At 38.7% G+C, this 18,296-nt stretch overlaps 1 protein-coding gene across 7 annotated transcripts in view; it reads right to left on the bottom strand.

Annotated features, from left to right (window-relative positions):
- Positions 1-18,296, bottom strand: part of ATP2B2 (ATPase plasma membrane Ca2+ transporting 2) — a 432,242-nt gene that overhangs the window by 39,086 nt on the left and 374,860 nt on the right. For all 7 annotated transcript variants that reach the window (XR_005103974.1, XR_005103975.1, XM_037385876.1 and 4 more), the window contains 6 exons: positions 17,528-17,769; positions 16,730-16,964; positions 10,807-10,986; positions 9,668-9,755; positions 2,313-2,419; positions 1,365-1,556 (listed from right to left, as the gene is read on the bottom strand). Coding sequence is in view for 5 of the 7 variants with exons in the window: in XM_037385876.1 (XP_037241773.1) it covers positions 1,365-1,556; positions 2,313-2,419; positions 9,668-9,755; positions 10,807-10,986; positions 16,730-16,964; positions 17,528-17,769 (1,044 nt within the window). In the remaining 2 variants the exon portion in view is untranslated. The remainder of the gene's footprint in view (positions 1-1,364; positions 1,557-2,312; positions 2,420-9,667; positions 9,756-10,806; positions 10,987-16,729; positions 16,965-17,527; positions 17,770-18,296) is intronic.

The following is an 18,296-nucleotide window of genomic DNA, read 5'->3' as shown; positions in this document are numbered from 1 at the left end:
AAGTGAATTGAGGTTTCAGGGCTTCCCTTGCACAGAATAAAATGGTGATTTCATTTGTTAAGATCACTTCTGCTTGCTTCAAACCCAGCCGTTTCTGGCTGCTCTGCGGATCCCAGCCCAGGCACCAGCCTGGTGCCTGCTCAGCGCGGAGGAGCTCTGTGCTGACACCTCTGCCGACCCCGGCTCTGACGTGGAGCGAGAAGAAGCCAGGAGCTTGCAGACACTGCACATGCAGCGCTAAAAAGCCCTCTAAATGTCAGTCAAGGCTTAGGAGAAGTTTGACCTCACGGTTTTGTAAAGCTACCTGGGTTTCTGGTTTCAGCTATCACTTCCATGATTACAATGTAAGTTTACCCTGGAGCAGAGCTAATGACTTATTCATTGTTTTGCTCAGGTGTGCATGAGGTGAAATTTACCTGCTGAGACAGGTATGTGCATCTGTATGATGCACTACTGAGGGAAGCATCAGCTTTCCCACAATGTGTCTCCATCAAAGGAGGCATTCTGTAACAGCTCCTGTCTGCTGCACCTGAAATAGCCCTTATCTTAGGGAGTGAAGGCACTAAACCCTGCATCTTTCGCTGTTTTCTAATGAAGGACAAAAGCCTCGTGCTGTACTAAATACATCCTTTTTTCTTTCTATGTAAAAGAAACCGCTATTAATCAAAAAGCAGTAATTTGAAGGGAAAAAAACGTGGATTGCTTTCACATACGCTTTTTGTAAAAGTCCCTGATATGTTCCGTGTACTCCAGGATTACAATGAGGGATTAATGCACAGGGAGAAAGAGATCAAAGTCCAACAGTACGTGTCGTTGAATCGGTTTGTCATTTGCATCTGAAATGAAAAGGAACTGCCTGAAAGCAACAAAATAATTTCATCAGTCAAAAAGCTCCCCTGCTGGGATTACTTCTGTAGTGCTCTCCTGAAAATAATAATCCCATTCCATAATCCATCAAGACATATATATTCAATAATGAAATATTCTGAGAGGAAAAGGCAAAGTCACATAACCTCTTCCTCCTCCCAGTCCCTGACATTTTCTGTCCTATCATCACAGGCTCAGTCAGGACAAAAACATGTAACAAAAAACAGGGAGTTGTATGGAGGCAGCATAAAAATTAGCAGCTCCTAAAAGCAATTTACTTCCAGAAGAAGATGGATTAGTACACCTCCTTATGTCAACAGCTATTTAACACTTAGCAGCTTGATCCTAAATACACTCATAGTGCTCAGAAGAATTTCAGAAAGCATACTTTCTGTTGCATGAAGTAAGAATCAAATGTAAGCCACCGTTACTTTGCAGAAAATGTAGCGTGGCAGGATTTGGCCCATACTTGAAGCGACACCTGCAGTTAACCTTACCTGGGTAATGCATGCTCCAGTGAAAGCCACGATCACAGCCACAATGTTAACAGTGAGCTGGAACTGCAGGAACTTGGAGATACTGTCATAGACGTTACGGCCCCACATCACAGCCTTCACAATGCTACTGAAATTGTCATCTGTTAGGATGATATCTGAGGCTTCCTTTGCAACATCCGTACCAGCAATACCCTGCAAAAATTCGTTGCGAATAAAATTACCAATTAGAAAGTACAGAGACACTCGGAATACAAATCTTCATACTCATTCAAAGCCCACAGCCACCCAGGGACTTCCCAGCACCGTAACAGTGACTGCTGAGTATATCCTGTATTTTACATTTGCTAGGAAGTTAGCTAATGTGGCCTGGTTTTGAAAGTGAATAAGGACGCAGAAAAGGGAATTGACAGAGAGTAGTGGAATTCCTGCGATGATAGTTCTGAGTGTTTTAAATTATCAGCTTAATGACTACTGATCTTCTGAGTTATTTTTGTCATTGATGATATTTTATTAATACACATGAACAGAATTGCTAACAAAAATGAGAATTATGTATCTTAATATATAGTCTTCTATAATAATGTCTTGAGAGTCAGATTATGTTAGGAAGACATTTTTACAATTAGTGTTGGATTTTACCAAACATAGTACTGTTGTACTCCACTTTTGTGAAGAACTCAGAGTTATTTTTTCTGTATTGGCACGGGATTCTCCATATAGCAAATAATTACCTTCAACAAAATACTGAAAAAGTATCACAGCAAGCAATGTCAGTGAATCTAACAGAGTAAATGAAAGGATTCTGAAGCAAAATAACTTGCCCTCTCCCATATAATGCTTCACTGACAAGTAATAACTAAACAACTTTGTCAAGACTTAATGAATGGAAAACTTCTTACAGCAAATTTATAATGACACAAACATCAATAAATATGCTCAAGATTATACCATTGCAAAGCCAACATCAGCTTTTTTAAGTGCTGGTCCATCGTTCGTCCCATCACCAGTCACAGCTACAACCTGCCTCTGTTCCACCTGTGTGCTGTCAATGATACCTGCAAAAAATGCGTATGTGTGTGTACAAATACATATATCAAAAATAATATAGCAGGATAAAATGTCCCTCTAAAAACCAGCAGGGTCTGTGTAATATAAACTACGTAATATCACACAAGTCTTACAGAGCTTAACAGAGTTGATTTTTAATAACGATGAAGGCAGTGTCAACACCACTATACACTACTAGAATTTACATGGAAAGTTCTGATCCTGCATCACCAAAACATCAACAAAACTTGCACAGACTTCAAAGGGAATGAGATCAGCTCATTATGTACTTTTGGAGAATTACTGTTTAAAATTATGTGTCACAGTAAACCCATTTCAGCCCAGCTCTCTGATTAAATATCAATGGAAAGGATTTGCCAAAGTCTTAAGTTTATGCTTAAAGCTCTCCTAAACTGGGACCGAAGCGTACTATCTGCTTTACTGGGATGCCTTCTGGCAGTCAGTTTAACCTAAGGATAACAAATGCCATTGATGAATTTTATTTAGCTGGAGCCAGATTAGCATTTTAACAGCCATGTTCAATTCTGCCAAACAATGATTAAGAAGATATAAAATAATTCTTTACATTCTGCAGCAAAACATTGTAAAAAATAGACATAATAAAATAATTTCTACTTTCATTTTTGGATCATTTGAGAAAATAAAGCACTTTTCACTTAGTGAATCAAGTTTCACCAATTGGCCTCCAGGGAATTATTTTCCACTTATGCAGATGGGCAAAATACAGAAAAGAATAAAGTCTTTTTCTAAGGTTACAGAAGAAGCCGTGTTTTAATAGGATGGGGACCATTCACCACTCATGTTTTTATTCCCATGTCAGTCTCCATTTGAGTACGAGTCCAGAATACAGGGTTGTTGTGTAAGACACAAGAACACCTTTCCGTATGAATAACTCCGGGGCGAAAAAATCGCAAAATTTATTTTACTAACACATTTTGCACAGTCATAACCTCTAGAAACAATTATCAAAACCTACCCAGTGCGAAAAGCTTTCACTCTAGTCTGGAAAATAAATAACTCATATATCAGATAACTAACCAGAAATAGGAAATTGCAGATTACAGAGCAATAGCTGCCTCCTGGCAAGGTTCAGGCTTATCAGGCACCCAGAAGATTGCAATGCAGTGTGGAAGCAGTTAGTGTCCCGTATTTTTCATTCTTATGAAAATCAGAAAAAAACCTATTCACTTTCTATTGCCAGTATGAACTCCAATAAATGGCACATTACTCTGATAAGCTCTTATAATTAGAGCTTTCAATTTGTTGGGGTGATTTGCCTTCGGTATTTCTAAATAAATAGGAACATCTTCAGCCACTACCGTTAAAGGCATTTATCCCGGTCTTCCCTTCCTGTTATTAACACATCCTTTGATGTTAAATTAATTGTTTAAGCCTCTGAAAAAAATCATTAAAATCTCTGACACATCATGATATTAACTGCTCCAAACAGGTAGACAGCATCCTCTCACAACTGGATTCCAAATGGCAGCGCAACCCAAATCAAGTTGAAGAGGCTTTAACAAATGACCTCCTAACACAGATGTATAAAGTGCTCTAATGTCGATGACTATACCACCAACCGCCTTGCACCAGCCAATTGCTGGCAGCAGCTACAGAATCTGCAAGGTTTAGCATTCATTTACAAGGTTTAGTGTCATTTTTATCACTAAAAGCAAATTATGCAGACACGATAAGCCCAACACCCTCCAGAGCACAGAACTGCATCATCAGCAGTCACGGAAAAAGATAGATAAAATAACTCGGTTATCATCAGCATCTCAGCCACGGCCTTCACCACAGTGACCGCTGCTGGTGTCGTCAGAAATGTCGTGCCTTCAATGTGTGGCACAACACCGTGCGGGCAGAACGCGGTGGTAGCCATAGGAAGCGAGAAGATCTTTGCGGAGTTTTCATTTGTGCATCAGATAAATTTCTAAAATGGAGCAGTAGTGATTATTTGGGATTCAGAGGATTTATCATAGCTATTCTTATGCTTCCTGACTTCTGCGTGCACTCTTTAATCTGTCCCTCCTCCCCTTCCTCGCCTTTCTGAGTGCTTGTCTTCTTTCCAGCGCTCACCTCCTTCCTAACCACATTCACTTTTACATTTTTTTTTCTTTCTTTTACATCATTCTGTTGATAGTTGTGATAAAGCGTCACCTCAAGCGTTTTCAAGTAGTAGGTCTGTATAGATTTTGCAGTGTCAGAGGCGAAGCAGAAGAGGGTTCTCCTCCCTCTGCTGTCCTACGCTGCAGAGAGCAACTGCCTCGGTGCTCAGTGAAAAATGGGAGGGCGTGACCTGGCAGATGGCCAGCAGAGAGAATGCCCATTTCTTTAACATTCACTGGCCTTTCCACCCACCCAAAACAGCTAAAAAGAAGCTTCAGTATTAATCAGTCATGTCTAACAGCCAGGTAACATCTCCAATATCAACTGCTTTACTCCAGCTGAATACGCTTACATACAGTGTTTAACAGGTCTGCAAGTACAGCAGGGGAATTCCTGAAGCTCTGCCAAGCTCCCTCTCAGAACAGCCTTTGCTGTTTCATGGGTCTGTTCCCTCATCTTACGCTTTTTGGCTGTGACTTTCCTCAGACAAAAAGAATTTTATCCAACAGCCACAGGAACACACCTTGAGCCCAACACGCCAGCATATGTGTCCCACATAGCAGCGCCGCAGGAATGCGGGGAGCAGTCAGGCTGCTCGCCTACGGAGCAAGTTTTCAGAGCAAGCAGCTTGTGCCTGATGAGGGAAGAGCTGGTGTTTAAAACAACCGTGTACAGCTATCCAGGGGGCACGACATGCACAAGCCTGCTGGAAAAGGTACCAGTACTGCGTACGCAGCTGGAAGTGAAATATATCCTGTATCTCCCACCTTCCTCCCTTCTAACATTAAGCAAGCATTACATCAAATCCACTCAGGATAATCAGGAAAGAATATTAACCGACAATGTGTCTTCCAGTTCTTCTACAAGGAGCTATCTGTACCCGTGGCTCAGATCAAAACCATGACATATAGCCTCGGGTTCTCCCTTTATTGCAGAACAAACGCTGCTTTAATATCGAAACAATTCCTCCTTGCGTTGTCACCCTTAGAGTCACATCAGGAAGGAACCATCGGTGCTGGGAGAAAAAAAGTTCCTGGTTCACCTGGTTTCTAGATCTCTTCCTGTCTCAACTGCTAAACTCAAAACAGGCAGGAAAAACTGAGCTACAGTTGAGCATTGTAGAGATGCACACCAGTTCTGGTGTTCCTGAGGCAGTGAAGCTGATCAGCCCCTATGCTTACACCTATTTATATTTCTTTGACAAGCTAAACACAGATGCAGTAACGTATCTTCCTAGGCATGTTCCCTTCAGAGTAGTTTTTAATAGTTCCAAACTTTCTGAAGCTCCCTGCTAATTTAACAGGAATTTAGAAAGTCTGTCTGAAAGAGAAAATGTGAATTCACTTTAGCTACACGCTGACATATGTGCAGGAACAGAGCTGTAAAGGCTCATGTGGAAGTGTTACAGGTAGCGCTGGGGACAGCAGAGGTAACTGTCAGGGGAAGGGCGCGCCCAAGGTCCTGAGGCCGCAAGGGCAGAGCGCGGCTAAAGCCCACCGATCCCCGCGCTGAGCGCGTGCCACCACCGTGTTATATTCCAAGACTGCCAGGCTGAAGGGGGGCCCTGAAGGCACCAGTGCCTCCCACCAGGTTCCACTGAACGCAGGCTACAGAGCCCTGCCCTCAGGTGAGTGCTGAGTGAGTGCTCACAGCGCAGGCGGCCGCGCACTCACACGCTGGATGCCTCCTGCTGCCTCCCTACTGCTCTCCTGCTCCGCACTCCAGCGGAGGCTTGGCTGAAGCTGACTTTTTACACTGTGGCACAGGTTATCATTCTGAATATTTCTTCAGATGCATTTGAAGAAAAAATACATTAAAATTTTCTCTCAAATGAAAATCAAAACCACTTGCAATTTGCAACATGCTGACATGTAATCTCAGAATTTTAATTAATGCACTTTTCTATATTTTTATTATTCTATCTAGTCTCATAGCATGTCTGTGTTAATGAGGTCATGAATATAATACCATCCCATGCAATAATATTTGCAATATTTTAGTAATTAAATCATAGCATGGCCACGTTAATGAGGTCATGAATGTAATACTATCCCATGCAATAATATTTGAAATATTTTAGTAATTGAGGGTAATTATTAAAAATATTTTCTTCTTTAAAGTTCCTTTCCTGCTTGTCAATAAATCACCCTTACATGAGAATAGATTTTAATATCACAGAAAAATAATTTCAGCCTAATTTAAACATATTGGAAAGCACAGCTTCTTTAACTGATAAACTGCATATTTATTTGGTCTTCTTTATGCCTTCTGTTAAGATGATATTTCCCATCAGTACTAAACATTTGCTTCCAATAACATTTTAAAAAACAATATGATATGCATTTTTACTTCTTATATTTAGAAATAGGGTAAAAAAATCTTGAATAATACCAATGGATGTCAGAAAATCCATTTAAAAATGGTATTTCAGTTGGATTGAGATATCTAACATTTTTCACTGAAGCACTTCATGATGATAAACCATTTTGACATTTTTTTTTCAATCTACCTCTACTTCAAAGCCATAAATATTTGACAGAAACTGTCTGCCCAGCCTGAAATGCTGAACCATGCCTTTCTCTAGTCCCTTAGCAGTAGTAAAAACAAAAATGCAAAATAAAGATGATTCTTTTGCTGGGTGGGATTGTGCTATGTTAAGGAGGAAAAATATTCCCTCCAGCAGCTGTATGTCATTAAAAATTAAATATAAAAAAAGTTTATTTTGTGATGTGTGTTTTTACCCTAGAGCAGATAGAACACATCAAAGAGAAAATCCTCTTTATCCCTCAAGTGTCTGAGAAAAACATAACATTTTAACAAGAGGCCCAAAACTAGTGAACACTTAAATAGTTTCTTGTAATTTTTAATGGCCCGTGGAGCATTACCAGCCAAAAAATTCCATCATAATTTTCCACAGACTTGTTCTCGAACTTTGTTAGATACTTAATTGCTCTATCATTTGACCCAGTCACATCGATAAAAAATTAATTGTATTAGTTGCATACAGCATTCAGTAGTAGTAAATATCTTTTGAATTGTCAAAGTGCCTATGCTATAAAACAATAATTTGTTGCTTATTTTTCTTCAGCTCTTTACTGATTTCATTTTCCCTGGCAAAGGTTTCATTTTCCTCTTAACGGAAAATCCTGAATGATTCAAACGAGTACTCCCAAGGGACTTATTTAATCTGCTTAATGAAACACAAATTGTTGTGTGTTTCTGAAACAAGTAAACTATTAGGCTGTGCAAGTCATCCTCTCAGAGCTATAAGACGGTATTTTATATATACCAGGGAAGTGAGGAGACTTCAGCTAATTTTAATACTGAGCTACAGAGCTAATAATGTTGTCCAAACCAATAGTGTCCAAACCTTCTCAATCATGAACGCCTACTGGTAAAATCTTTTTGAGCAACACCCTCAAAATACATACACTATTTATAAATTATACATATGTACTACTGTACTAATATATTATATACATTTTATATATATATATAGTATATATTTATATATCTTGTATATTTTATATAAATATATAAATATATAAATAAAGGGATGAAACAGAGCTGAAATAAACAGTATTTAAAGAATATTCTTCTTTTTAATAATGGTAAAAAATATCTTCTGCCTGCATCCCAGTGAACTGTCCCTGAGGTGTGTGCACCCCAGTTCAGAGCTCACGGGACTAAAGAGCGGCTGGAGTGGGTGAGTGACAGCAGTATGACTCCAGCTGCCTTACAAGACATCTGAGTTCTCCTGCATGGTCCACACTTCCATAGCTCATCACATAACCTCGTCCCAATCCCATAGGATCCAACTGATCCAATCTTCAAATTCATAATGGAACTTCTGCTCTGAAGTCATTTAGGCATTTATTTAAATTACGTGATGTTCAAAAGCCTTTGTAATCAGACATTTATGAAGTCATATCGATAAAACCTTGCCATACAAAAAGGATTTCCTGCCTACGTGTGGATTATTATTTAAGCAGACAACCAGCTGAAGAAATGTAACTGATCAGCTGGATCCCCTCCCAGACTTTAGCACCTCCAAGAATTGCTAAGAAGGGTCTCTAGAGTCTGTCTAGGGCCTTACCACAATAACCCAGTTCTCTCCCCATCCGGCAGCCAGCACACACAGTCACCCGCTACCAGGGCTTCTGCCTGTGCTGGCCCCCTTCTCATCACTGTCAGCAATGATGGTATTCCTGATCAGAAAGTTTCTGATCTCATCAGCTGTCTTTTAAGAGTGAGCTTCAGAGTCAACAGGACATTTCAAGTCAACAAGAAGCATGAGCTACAGATAAGAAGAAGGCTTTATGAAGAAAACTGCGACTAAATCCCTCTTTCGTAGGAGCATTCCATCTGCAGACAATGTGGTACAAGAATATAATTTGTCTGGTGCGGTTTTTATAGGACAAAAACATACACTAAAAATACAGCCAGAAATCTAAAGGAAGCCAATGCAAATCATACAATTAGTGAGCCTACAGGAAAACAGAATTGGTTTGAAATACGTATCTCTGTTCATGTAATGCTAAAGAGGGCAGCTCCTAGTTACATGGAATAACTGCTATTGTAACATCAAAAATTTTTTATCTTGGAATAATACTATTTAAAAATAACTGTGGGAGAACAGATGCACTTGAATGACTTGATTTACTCTAAATTAGATTATCCTCGTTTTCTTCATAAAGAGGTATAGGCAAAGACTATGAAATCTAGCCACCCTCTTGTATATATGAAGAACAACCTATTTCTCAACAATTATTTCTTTCTGAACAGCAAACACATATTTTCTCTTCCAAACTAGGGCCTGATTCCAGTTGAATTAAAAGTCAAAAGGCAAATGTGAGATTGCCTACATCTACTTGCCAGACATCTTATTGATATTTCTGTTATTCCTGCCAACCAGTTTCCTATTATTCTCCATGTGATGGCTCAGGTAGAAGGCAAACACGAGAGACTCGGTCACTTGCAAAACCGCCTTGCATTCTGCATAGCTGCTCAATTAGCAACTCAGATATATTCGTAACAGTACAATTTTTACAACGCAGATGATGTGCCGAGCATACTTCAGTAACTTCGGCATTAATTACACACACACAAAGGTAGTCCCCACGCACCTTTTACCAAAGTGTGTTTGTCCGTGGGAGATGAACGAGCAAGCACCCGAAGCTTTGGCCAGATTTTGTCAATCCGCTCTTGCTCAATCTGGAGCGGGGGAACACAAAAAAAAAAAAAAATCCAAAACAGTAAAACTGTTAGCCTGTGATTAGCAAAATATATTGGTGTCCATGTGTCAGATGATAGTCTTCACTGCTCAGATCTGCAACTCTTCTCCAAAAGCACAGAAAAACTAGAACAATGCTGCAAATGAAGTCAAGGTCAAAAGTGGGCAGTTTTCTCCTACGAAAGCTCAGCTGTTGGCTAATGTACGGAAAATTTTGCCACAGTATCTGATCATCTTTATGGATAATTCCACTCAGAGTCATGACTCTAGATACAGGATAGTGGAGTTCATCAAAGTTGATCAAACATGTTTACAAGTAAAAGTGTGTTGCTCTATTCTACATTTGAATCCAAGTTCTTTGCTTCACTGTGGCACCAATAATAGTAGAATTTCCCCTGCAGACCAATAGCAACAAGGACAAATCTGTGGCATATACCAACATTCCCAGGATCCCATCAATCAATGCAAAGAGTAAACAACTGTGTATGTCTGTTAACGATGGGCTCGAAGAGACAGTGTAGTTTACTTTTTTAAAGGTGACTTCAATAACTTGTGTGTTAGCTCCATCTTTTATGAGGAGTTAAAAATCTCCTGAAGAATAGATGATTACACAAATCATTACTGAGCGGATATAGCAGTATGTTAGATAAAGTGGTATAAAATAAAGACATGAGAGGAGCTGCTTCTTAGTACAGATTGCATTTTTATGAGACAGACCTGCAAAGTGCTGTTGAGTTCCTTCTCCTCTTTGCTAACAAACTTCCTTTCATGCGCTTAGTTTTGATTTCGTGTAGACCAGGTTCTACAAACTGCTGAATGGGGCTAGCACTAAACTGGGAGTAGCTCTGTGTGATGAAAAGTCTGCATTTTCACTGGTACTTTCAATTGCAAAAGGCTAGTGGTAGGAAGAAGTAGCAGTCTCTCAGAGTATGGATATGAGGTACACATCTATGCAGGAGAACCAACATTTCCGTGTTCTCACTATTTTTTAATACATATTTATAATAGGTATGGATTTAATATATTAATTACCTCTCCCTTCTCATTTCGGATCCTTCTGTTGAACTCTTTCCCTTCAAGGCAAAGAAAGTCTTCTCCTGGATGAATGATTCCACATTTTATGGCGATGGCACGTGCTGTGTTGATGTTGTCTCCAGTGACCATGCGGACTGTAATTCCAGCTCGCTGGCACTTTCTTATGGCTTCTGGGACCTACAAAAGCAATATAACAGGAAAGAAAATTCCTTGATAAGAGATAAAATCTAAAGTCGGGTGTTTCCAATCAGAATATTTTGAGGCTAAGAAATTCATGAAGCAAAAAGAGAAATCATACATGTTACGGCATATTATAGCCACCTGACTATTACAGAATTGAGGTTATACCACAGGCAAGACAAATCTTGTAACAAGAAGCACACAAATTGTTTTTTCGATCAGTTGCCTAAAGCTTCACCTGACTTTAATAAAAAGGAGTGCTCTGCAGCTTTGTTGATCTTTAGCATCAAGGCACAGCATGCTGAACCTAAAATACTCAACCTACACGTAAATATGAACTGAGAACACATGTATTTTGTACAGAAAATTACCTAATTTCTGATCCAAACTTTCAGTAAGATTATCTAAAAAGTTAATGTAGTTTAGCACTGCTACACCAATTCATGCATATCAGCAGGTAGAATTCCTATATATACAAGTTCAAAATTCCATGTGTAATTTACATATTTCAAAAATGTAAAAATGAAGCATGAGGTTAGTTATACTCCCTTCTGCAGGAGACTAACTTTTCCTACTGTACAGTATACACACCTGGGAAAGAGAATTCAGCATGGAACAGGGTCTGTGAGATTAATGTAGAAGCTATATACTAATGTGCCATCATTTGCAGCTTATTAAAAAAAATAATAATTTTTGTAATTAAAATGTGCAAAAGCTAGGGAATCAATTCCTAAAAATTAAATAAAGCTCTCTTAATACAGCTACTTGGGTATACGAAGCCAGTGCGTATAGAAAGGCTAAATACCTATAGCTGTTTCAGACAAGGGAAAAATTATATTCCCTCAAACTATACAATAATTAATTATAATTTATTAATTTAAGAAAGGGTATCAAAATGGATATTACTTTATACAACAGGAAAGCCGCACTATATTCTTCTGCCAGTTCAGTGCAGCTTGCTGATCGTAACCTCTACCATAGATGTTAGTGTACTGTAGAACTCAACTCCCATTAGACTGGATTAATCTCATCCAGTAGTACAGAAAATACTAAGAAAAGGAGCTACCATCTACAGCACTACAATGTTAATTTTGTGCACTTCTAGATATTTTAATTTCCTCTACAGTCACAAGTACGAAACACCGCTGATGGCAGGACATTGCCTGTTACATGACAACCGCTGCTCTGATCCAGGGGTCAAATCCTGGGCTTCTAACGATGTGATGGGGCCAGAAAGGCTGTATGTCTTGGACCGTGCGTCAGGCTGAAATTATGCACCCCTAAACCCTACTGTAGGTAATAATTATTCTAATCAATGAATACAGTTTCACACTGCGTTACTGCATCTTTATTAAAGGCATTTGTGAAGCTTCTCTTTTCCAGAACGCCTCACTAAACTAACCCCTGAAGACCAGACCAGTACTTTTCCCATGGCTACAAAGATGACTCCACCGTCAGACTGCATCCACAGAAGGTGCTCTTTGCAGAAGGACTCTCTGTCAATACAGATTACAGAACCAAGAGAAAAACTAAGGGACAGAGGTTTCTCTTTCCACCTCCTCATCTCTACTGAGAATATTCTTCCCAAAAGTTGTATGCTAGAAACATTTGGACCTGAAGCCTTTTAACATTACAAAGTAGACTGCTAGGGGGGACATACAATCAGATTAAATCTTTTACTTAAGCAAATGACTCCTGATTTACCCACTTTCCACATTAATAACCCTGACCACATCCCATTTGCCGATTTGGAATGCTCTTAGTATCCACTTCAGCTGTGGTGACCCTCATGCATAGGGCAGGACAGATTTAGATGACTATCTGTAAAACCTGCACAGGGTATGAACCATGAAGGAGAAAAATAAATTACAGTGCAAACAGAAAAAAAGCTCTAGTCTGTCAAGTGCCAGTCCTATTAAGCAAGGTCATGGGAGGACAAGCTAGTTTCAAATGCATCTCAAACTCACATATAACTTAAGAAGTAATTATATTTTCCTCTTCCCTCATTTTTTGGACAGCTGGTGGGTGGTATCTTATTTAATACTGTGTACAGTAATTACAGTTAAAATATTGTTCATATTTTGTTATTGCTGTAATGAAGAAAGAGTGTTGGCAGACTGAGTGGGCAGTGGAAGTAGATATTTTCCATCAGTTTTGCAGAGCTTAGGTACACACTTCAAGATTTTCTGGTTTATTTTCTCTCTGCAAAGAAAACCTTCTAATGCATGCATGCATACACTGTCCAATGCAGGAATATCCATCAGAATCAGGTGACGAATAAATAGGTGAACATTTGGAAGTGATTTATGCTCATCTCCCAGAAATAACAGATTGTAGGCGTACATTGGCAAATCAGTATAAGCCAGTACAGACTCAATAAAATTAATCCAAAAAGACTGTCAAAAATCAACAGAGAATCTATACAGGAACAAGACGTCATTCTATTTGTTCTCTTGTATAATTATCAAAGGGGGGGGAGGGGGGCGGATAGGGGGACACACCAACAAACCCCCTCCACACACACACACAAATAAATATCAAGCAGGTATTTCAGTGCTTGCTAAAACCAATTGCTGATGAAGAATAGGCTCGTGTCTGAATTAACCTAGGAATTATGCAGAAGTCATGGTTCCACTCCAGATAAAGCTGGTCATTTGCTGGACATCACCGTTGAATAATTCATCCATATAGTTTCTTTTAAGGTATGGAAGGAAATGTAAGTGCAAGAAAGCTCCCAGCAGTATCATCAGAACAGATGTAGCACTCTTATCTGAAACCATGCTAGCATGACACCACTGACACTGCAGGTATCCACATTTTTAAACACTCCCAGGATGCACATGAGCAAAGTGCCACAGGAGCTCTGTGGAAACGAGGAAGCCACCATTTCACATGTGTTAACTCCCACAGTCATCTCAGGGAAAAGGAAAAAACAGCCTTTCCCAGGAAAAACAAGAACATAATTTAAGGGAAACTAAAGGCTTCCAGGATGGTGACATTGGATTGTTTCACTGGAATTATTAATCTCTCAATTCTGTCAGAATAAATTCTGATATCCAGGAATACTGAGAATATGAACAAAAAGACAGTAGCAGTAATATTTCTAGTCTTTTGTGTTATTTTTTCCTTACAAAAGCAGTTGAAAATTCCGTGGTCACTCCATTTAATAAGTGGCCTTAACTCTGGCAAAATAGTAAGGTCCCTTGTAAGAGCTCAACATCTTACTATTTGCATCTACAATGGTGATTTCACCACTGTAATATACGTATATTACGCTGTCCCCACTGACTCAGATATACCACACCTAGGCAGTTTCTCTGAAATTCATGGGTTGGGGGTTTTTTTGATTCATTTCTTTCTCCTAAAGTACTGCTGCTTTTTACCAATGTGCAGAGTAGTAATAATTCAAACATTGTTTTAAATGTTCTTATTAAGTTATTACCGATTTAAAACAGTCAAAAGGGGCAAGGGGGAAAAAAATAATTCAAAAAACAAAGTCCTCCAAAAAATTTTGTCCAACATTTGGTAAAATTCTGAAATTATAAACATTTTTTTGTGTGTCTTACAATGAAGTAGAGAAGTGTTACTGTATATTCTGGTGTTAAACTACAAGAAACTCAATACATTATTCAAATAATTATCTAGAAATAACATGTGTTCCTGCCTTGATCTTCTTTGATTCTTTACATAGAAGTCAGACCTGACCTCTTTATTTTTAGCAACATTATTCATTTTTACCTCAAGCTCCTAAGAAATCATTCCTTACGAGATGAGAGCAGTTCTCTTATAAAACACACTCAGAATAACCACATGAAAGGATAGTTTCCAGCTATTTTCAATAATAACTGCAAATACCGCTGCTACCCATTCCCTCAGCCTGTCGTACCACACGCAACCTGACAAAGTTATTTTCTAACGACATGTGTCATTAATCGCTTTTGGAGGGAAAGAGGACAGATTCATAGTTCCAATGTTCACTGACGGTTAAAAACTTTCTGAGTTTATATATATGTGAGCTTGAGCATTAAGGGATTATTGCAGATGTAACATTTTAAGAATGTTTTAAAACATTTTTAAAGACTTGCAATGTCAGGTGTGGGGACAGATGGATTAGCAGCAAGACACTATCTGATGACAGATAAAGTGAATGCTGTTTACCTGAAGACTGCAGAGATAAGGAGTTTATCATACAGTTTTCACCTAAGCAAGATTTAGCTTATATTATAACCTTCTTGATACTGAAAAAAGCCCAAGAGTGTCCATTATCATGCAAAGCATAGTTACACAGTTGGTACCTGTAGTTGTAATTATATTAATCTAATGTATATGTAATTAAATGCTATTTCCAAAGTTACAGCAGTCAGAAGTATGTAAGAGCCTACTTTATATAAAGGACTTGGGGAAACAAAATTTATACTTTTGATGGTTTGCTAAAAAAAAATGAATTTCCTAACATGTCTACATTGCCACCGATTCTCAGTGAATCAAACACAACAGATGTAGGCGTGATTAAAAAATGATCCAGCACAACTGTAAAACAAGACAGAAGAATAAAAAAGACAAAGATTGCTACCAAGCTCTTCTGCAGCATCAGAACCCACTCTTTTTTGTATAAAGGAAATGTAAATTATCTTTCAATGACCTTACTCCAAAGCAAGCCACGCTCACTAACCATCTACTGCAATGACAGCAGAAATGAAGGGTGGATTTCTCGGAGTGAAACAGTGTTAACGGCTCCCCTTGTTTGCATGAGGTGCCGGGGCAGGTGCTCTCACATCGCACCTCACGGCTGCAGCGGTGCCTACACACCCACCGTGGCCACACACACTGAGTCAGAAAGAAAAGCACCACAGACAGACACGGTGAACGTCTGCGTTTTACACTCAGCACTTGCCACTTTGGGACTTACCTTCTGTCACTCTTTCTAAACTGTAAAACGGAATTAATTCTCCACTGTCAAAATTAATTATCAATACTGTATACCTAGGCCACAAACAAACTTTCTACCTCTTAATCTACCCTTTGTTCTACTGTAGTAATGTAATTTACAAGCGTAGTAGCAGCCACGTGCTTCCAATGTGCACACCCAATACTGATCCTCTCAATTTAGTCCAGTTGAAATTTTAGTCACATTTTTACAAGCCATGTAAGTATAGTAGCCATGAAATCTTCAGCCTTTCCATGGCAAAGCTTTTCCTTGTCCAAATGCAACATTAAAAACAGTTCTCCTGAGTAGCCACCAGTTACAACCATAAGATAATTAGTGAAGTGGCAACTGTTACCTTAAAAGACAAAGCTCCAAGACTGCATGCAATTTCTGTGGAAAGTGAGCACGCCACAGTTATAATCACATCAATTACAATCACTGCACGGCTTTTCTCTACTTCAGGAGCTGCGCATCACTGTGCTATTAAAGGAAAAAATTTTAATATCTGGGAGCATAATAAAACTTCTGCTCATCAGCCTTCCTGTATAATACTCCTTGACAGGTTAACTCACCTCAATCCTGCAGTTCAAAAAGCCCTATTTTGCTTTATTTAAATATTGGTTGATTGATAGTTAATTTTTATCAGGTTAATTATTTGACTTTTTATCAAGTAAACTCTATTTCTAAAGCTCACTTCCATCTTCTGTGACAAAGCTAATAAAACACCCCAAAAACATAATCTTCAAGAAATCTGTAGTTCGATTTATGTTCAGTTCTCTGCGAAATGCTTTATGACGTAAGAATTCGGCATACCTCTGGCCTTACTGGGTCTTCAATGCCAACAACACAAATGCAAGTCAGGTCAGATAATATGTCATTTTCATTGTCCCAGTCAGGCTCCGGGCTGCTGTTAAAGTCTCGGAAAGCAACACAGATAGTTCTCAGTCCATCACAGGCCATAGGTTCAATCACTTTCTTCACCATTTCATCTCGGTCACGAGGTCTGAAGACACGAGGTTCACCAGCGGCATTAAGGATCCTGGAACATCTTTTTTTATTCAAGAAAAGAAAAAAAAAAAAAGTTGATTTTGTATTTGCCTGACTGCTGAAAAGTATTTCCTTGTATCAGCTCATTTCATTCAACTCTCTCTTGTTTTGATGGCAAATTTTAAATTTCTAAATTAAACAAGAAGATTCACTACTGAAAAAACTGAAAAATATCAGAGAGAATTTGTTTGTAACATCACAGAGACACCAAGAGCCCTTCATCCATTATTTCCTCAATACCCATGTAATTAACAAGGTTACAACTTATAATGAAATTGAAAAATCCTTATTTTCCAAAGGGGTTGAATGTAAAGAATCCATCCATAAATTATCGAATGCCAAGCCCATTCTTTGGCTAGTGAATGTTAAGAAAAACAAGACAGTTTTGAAGAGTGAGCACTTAAAAAAAAAATTATAAAAGAATAATGGCTTATACTACTAAAGTGCATCATATTTCTACTGTAAGTAGCAAATTCCAAAGATCAAAATTCCCATGGTATGTCTTACTAGTGTTAAAATGTTTTGCATTTTGGAAAAACACAGCAACTAATCTACTGAACTTACTTCTTCAGAACAATTTCAGAAGCTCCTTTGCTGTACATTCGGAAACTACCGTCTGGCATTTTGATAACGGTACTCATCGACTTTCTCACTGAGTTGAACGTGTAAACTTTATAGAGTTTCTCCTCGGGGATGAGGTTCCGAACAGGCTCATAATCCTGCTTCAAATCCAGGACAAACCCCAAGAGACCACACTCCGTCTTATTGCCCACCTGGCGAGGCAGGCCACCCTCTTTTTCTGGTGGCTAAAGAGAAGAATGAATTAGATATGAATTTCTGTAATGATAAGCAGTAGACAATACCTTCTGATTAATTAATAACAAAGTTATATACTACAGTTCAAGGTCTGAAACTCTTAACGGTGCATTCATGCATCTTCCCATTTTTCAAAGCTAGCAAAAAATCCATAGAGCCAGAACAGACCTGAAGCAGCTATTCCCACAACGAGGAAAATTTCTCTAGACAAATAGCTATATACAGTCTCTTGCATTTCTTTTCTTTTAAATTAGCCATTGACAGCTGAATAGCTTGTGATGGTTAGGCAACAGCATCATTAAAAAGAAGCAACTTTCTTTAGGCTCAAAAATAATTAATCCATGTTTGTCACAAACAGAGGATTTCCTTTTCTCACTTGCTTAGAACTACATTATTTTGCTGACTTTCATGGTTATAATGGCCAGTTAAAGAAAGAACTGTCCTTTTTTTTTTTTTCTACCAGGCATTTTTAATGTAAATATAAGTCTGCATCTAATCGTAACAGTAAATCTCAGTG

This window comes from Falco rusticolus, chromosome 4 (genome assembly GCF_015220075.1).
Source record: "Falco rusticolus isolate bFalRus1 chromosome 4, bFalRus1.pri, whole genome shotgun sequence".
Lineage (NCBI taxonomy): Eukaryota > Metazoa > Chordata > Aves > Falconiformes > Falconidae > Falco > Falco rusticolus.
This window is presented reverse-complemented; position numbering and strand designations above follow the sequence as displayed.